At 38.5% G+C, this 5,156-nt stretch overlaps 1 protein-coding gene across 1 annotated transcript in view; it reads left to right on the top strand.

The window, feature by feature from the left end:
• Positions 1-2,912, top strand: part of FAM210A (family with sequence similarity 210 member A) — a 35,186-nt gene extending 32,274 nt beyond the window's left edge. Inside the window, exon 3 of the mRNA XM_007951669.1 lies at positions 2,679-2,912. Within this exon, the coding sequence (XP_007949860.1) occupies positions 2,679-2,912 (234 nt within the window). The remainder of the gene's footprint in view (positions 1-2,678) is intronic.
• Positions 2,913-5,156: the final 2,244 nt, after the last annotated feature.

A 5,156-nucleotide genomic window follows, 5' to 3' on the forward strand; every position in this document is an offset into this window, starting at 1 on the left:
TGTGGTCAATGACATGAGACAAAGTATATGTGAACTGCTGTATGGAAAGTGAATTTGCTCTGTAAATCTTCACCCAAATCACAATAAATAAAATAAAAGAAGGAAGGCCTGTCAGATAAGGCCTGTTTGAGTAGAGATTTGAAGGGGGTACTAGAGTTTGTCAGGCAGGTATCTGGAGAATAGCATTTCAAGGTGAAGACATCCCAAGTGTGAGGTCAGTAGGATGCCTGGAGCATTTGAGGCAGTAGCAACAAAGCAGGTGTGATTAAGAGTGAATAAGCAGGGCAAAGGGGATGGAACACTCAATCAGGCCACTGTACAGATAGGTTTTAGCTTTTCCACTGTGTGAGGTGGAATACCTTTGGGCAGTTTTGTGCATGAGACTTATGTTTTAACAAAAATCATTTTGACTGCTGTGTTGAAAACAGACTCTAGCAGGAAAAGGGTAGAAGTCAAGAGAGCTGGTTTGAGGTTATTGTAGTAGTCTGAGTGAGAGATGAGGTTGCCTGGGACCAAAATGTTAAAGAGTAGAAGGTGAGAAGTAGTTGGATTGTGGATATTGTTCGAAGATAGAGCTGTTGAAATTTTCTAATGGATTGGATATAAATTATGTAAGAGAAAGAGAGGAGTCAAAACTATCACCTAGTCTTTTGGCTTGAGCAACTGGAAGAACATTTACTGTAAGCCATTTACTGAGATGGGGAATAGTTGGAGAGGAACATTGAGGGACCATTGAAGATTAGATGGTCAGTTACAGACATCCTAAATTTGAGATCCTGTTGGACATGCTATACTGAAATTCAGGAAAAAGGTTCAGTCTGTAAGTCTGACACTTGTCATCCATCGATGACATGTGAAACTGGGTAAGATCACCATGGGAACGAAGGAGATAGAAGAAAGAGGCCCCGGGACTGAGCTCTGGGTCACACAATGTTTAGGGATGGAGACATGTGGAGGGCTTGAAAAGAAGTAGCCAGTGAAATAGAAGGAAAAGTAGAAAAATGTAGAATTCCTGAAACCTTGTAAAGGAAATGTTCCAAAGAATAAAGAGTGAAAAGCTGTATTAAATGGTTCTCATTGTGCAGGGGCTGATTACAGATTAATTGCCTTTGTATTTAGTTCATAGAAGTCATTGTGACCTTGATGAGAGCAGTTTTGCTGGGGTGTGCGGACTGTTCCAGAAAAATGAGAGAAATTAGGGACAGCATAGATAGTTTATTCGAAGAGTTTTAGTGTGCAGCAACCTAGAAGTACTACTATGATTTTTAAACAAAACTCTCAGAATGCAGTGCAGCATCTTTATTGTTATGATTCTTTTTGATCAGTTCATCTACTCTTTAATTTTGATCCTTAAGTCTCTGATCATAGTTCAACCTGGGTATGTCTGCAGTGTGCTCACCATGTTACTGCTTTGTAGTCTCACAGAAGTTCCTGATTAAGATGCCAGACCCAGTGCTGATCTTAATGAGTAGGGAACATAAGGTCTGGATAAGGGAGAAGAATGAGGCTAAACTCAGTTCAGTAATAAAGTGACATTTGTCCCACGTCCTGCCTTGCACCGTTAGAGGTACTTTGATTCTAGTTCAACTCTAGAATGAAGATTGGCAATGTTAAGGAAATAAAGCATTTGGCAGAGATTTTAAGTTATAGCACACACATAGCACTCACTGCCATAGAGTCTATTAGACTCATAGCGACCCCTCCTTGGGTTTTCGAGGCAGTATCTCTACGGAAGTAGATTGCCCAGTCTTCCTCATGAGGAGTGGCTGGTAGGTTTGAACCACCAGCCTTCTGGTTAGGTATTTAGTTAAGGACTTGAGTAATTTTTTATTGGGTTGTCTAAGTGACAAACATTTATAGCATGAAGTTACAGCAGAAGCGTTGCTTATTAGGAGGAGAAACTTTGTAGGGTGTTTTTTTTGTTACCTAGTGCCACTGTGATGGGAATATATACCACAAATGGGATGGCTTGAACAAACAGGAGTTTATTCTCTTACAGTTTTGGAGGCTAGAAGTCTGAGTTCAAAGTGCCAGGCTCTTGGGGCTGAGTGAAAGGCCCTTGACCTTGGGCTTTGGCTCTGCCTCTTGCTCCCAGTCCACTGAAGCTAGAGGCATCTCTTCACTCAAGCAGCTGCTGGCTGCTGAGGCTGACAAACCCAAGCTCAACAACTAAAAAGGCATGTTGTTGTTGTTATGTGCCATCGAGTCAACCCCAACTCATAGCGACCCCTCCAAACCACACAGCAGGCCATTGATTCAAGTCCATTAAAAGTCTCAAGATCGGCAGAGCATGGCAGGCTGCCGAACAGCGACTCAGCTACAGGCAGGGTTCAAGCGTGCCAAAAGCTTGAGACCTTCCTCAAAGTTGCTTCTTATATACCAGAACCAGTCCACATCCCTAAAGCAGCTACTCAGCTGCTCCAATAGATTCCACCATGGAGTTAATTACCAATCTCACCATGGGGTATAACTACAACCAGCTGCCAGCCACTCAAAACCAGGCTTAGCCAGGTTGACACACAACTGTAACTACTACAGTGTTAATGTAGTAACTTTGTTAGACAGTGAAGCAATTTTATACTGCATGGTTATTATAAGGATTTTAATTTCAACTTGCTTTTAAGAGTCGATGGTCATAATCAGGTGTTGATGTGCCTATGTTCGATTCTTTTCTTAAGATTGCAACACCTGCCCGATATACCATGACTTTGGGAGGAACATCTTTTACTGTGAAATATTTGCGAAGTCGTGGCTACATGTCAACACCTCCTCCTGTGAAGGAATATCTACAGGACAGGATGGAAGAAACCAAGGAGCTTCTCACAGAGAAAATGGAAGAAACAAAGGATAGACTCACTGAAAAATTACATGAAACCAAAGAAAAAGTTTCTTTTAAGAAAAAAGTGGAATAGGGTGCCTTTAATAATAGGTCATAGAAAATCCATGTACTTTAATCCTATGAAGACTATTGGCAATGATACATTCTCCTGATTGCTTTCTTGGTTAGTTGCCTAAATATACCAGTTCTCTGAGGAATAAAGAACCAACATACCTTTTTAAAGTTAAATATCACTTAAAAAAAAAAAAAAATCAATGTATTTTGAAAGGAAAAAATGATCCTAATGTAAGAATTTCACGTCACTAGCAGCATTAAGCAATGGTAAGAGTTCTTTTTTAAGGTCTTCAGAATCATGCTTGCTACGTGTTCTGTTGCCCCCTGTAATGTATACAAATAAGGTAGATGTTCATCTGGACAGACTGTTCATCCTGTGTATTCATCTTTATGTTATTCAGTACGACTTGAACTATATTCACTTTTCAGTGTGGAGATAAACTATTATCAAACTGCCTTTCTATAAAAACAGTTGCATACTAGTTAAAATATAGATTATATATGTGAAGAAAACTGAATTAAAATGAAGACATATAAATGTAAATGAAAAAAAAGGCCCTTTAAAGTGATTTTTCCTGAAGTTTGTTACAGTCAAATTTTTAAGCAAATATATATGCTTTTTCAAAATTGTGTATTGATAGTGATCACCTAGAACATAAAACTTTATTGTGTCCTCTTTAATCTTTCAGAGGAAAAGTGAAAATTACAATATTTTAAGTTTGTTGATAAAATGAAATATTCTCAAGCAGTGACTCAAGCTTGTGGTTCTAAACTGGATAAAGGTTTGGGAGTCTAGAAGATGGCATCAGGTTGTCATGGAGATTGCTCACACTCCTGGGCATGTATATGGTGCTACCTCTCAGTGTTACGGTTTCAGAGTTAATATTGATTTCGTTATGGAGGACATTTTAAAATAAGAACTTTTTCTTTTTCGCTTAGATTGAAATACCCTTGTTTGAGCATTGCACTTGAATTTTTGGTAGCAAAATATGTGTTAAATTACCTGTTTGGAAGGAAAGGCAGCCATTGTCAAATATGAAAGTTGTCATGATTATGTGAGTGTGTTTGAGCGTGTTTCTTTTTGCTCTAATTTCTGTTCTAACCCAATAATGGTTTGGAAGAAGAAATGGTCTCTTTTTAGATTGGCATTCTTTTCAGTTATCTTGTAAGGCAAGAGAATGTCAGAGATTGCCAGGAACAGTTCTGTCAGGTCACTGCTGTTGGGCATGATTATTGTATCAAATGGAAAATTTAGTTTAAAAGCAAAAATGTTTCATGCTTTATCCTTCTAATAATTATATTGGAAAAGGCTCTCAATTAACATGCTGTGGTTAGAATATTTTCTTTGAAGAGGGTAGGGGGTGGTGATGGTGAGAGCTGCTCTGACAGAAAGACTACTCTTGATCATGCAGATCAGTTTTTTCTCCTGGCACAGAGTTGAATGCACTATTTCAGACTGACTCACATTTTCAAATATAAACTCAGTTAACATGTTTTAGCTTGTTCATTAAGTAATTCAGTTCTACAGATATTAAATGCTAAAATATTAGCAGATTTCTCTTTTTTTCTTAACTACTTGAGACTATGCCTGTGTTTTTTAACACCTTCTGTTATATGGAATTCACCTAAAACAACTTACTTTTATTCTTCACATTTTATGGGTGTATTTTCCAATGGGGTTAAATTATAGGTTCTTAGACATCACTAATAGTCCTGAGATTAGAAATTTCTTTCCTGAGTCCCCATCTTTTGTTCAGTCTACTTGGTGGTCTTGTCAAAAAGCCCAGTTTTGTAATCAGATTGGCTTATTCAATTACAGAGAATAAATGTTGCCTATGAGTGCTTTGGGAACTCTGGTAGCATAGGGGCTAAGATGAGGCATCATGAAAGATGCAGAAATGCTGTTGCTAGCACATTGCTAGCCTAGTCCTTAAGAAAGTTACAAAGATTACAAAGAGCTTATAATATGTTGTTTGGAATATTACTAGCAGACTAATAGAATGTAGTACTATATGTTGTTAAATAAATTAAGTATGTGTGTGTGTGTGTGTGTATATATATATATATAGAAGAAGTTCTGGTGGCGTAGTGCCTAAGGCATTTGACTGATAACCAGAAGGCTAGCGGTTCAAACCCACCAGCCTTTTAAGGAAGATCGGGCAGTCTACTTACATAGTAATTGGGAGCTCTGGTAGCATAGTGGCTAAGACACTTGCCTGCTAACCAGACGGCTGGCAGTTCAAACCCACCAGCCACTCCTCGG

This window comes from Orycteropus afer, unplaced genomic scaffold, assembly GCF_000298275.1.
Source record: "Orycteropus afer afer isolate SDZICR_OR568_19922 unplaced genomic scaffold, OryAfe1.0 scaffold00307, whole genome shotgun sequence".
Classification (NCBI taxonomy): Eukaryota; Metazoa; Chordata; class Mammalia; order Tubulidentata; family Orycteropodidae; genus Orycteropus; species Orycteropus afer.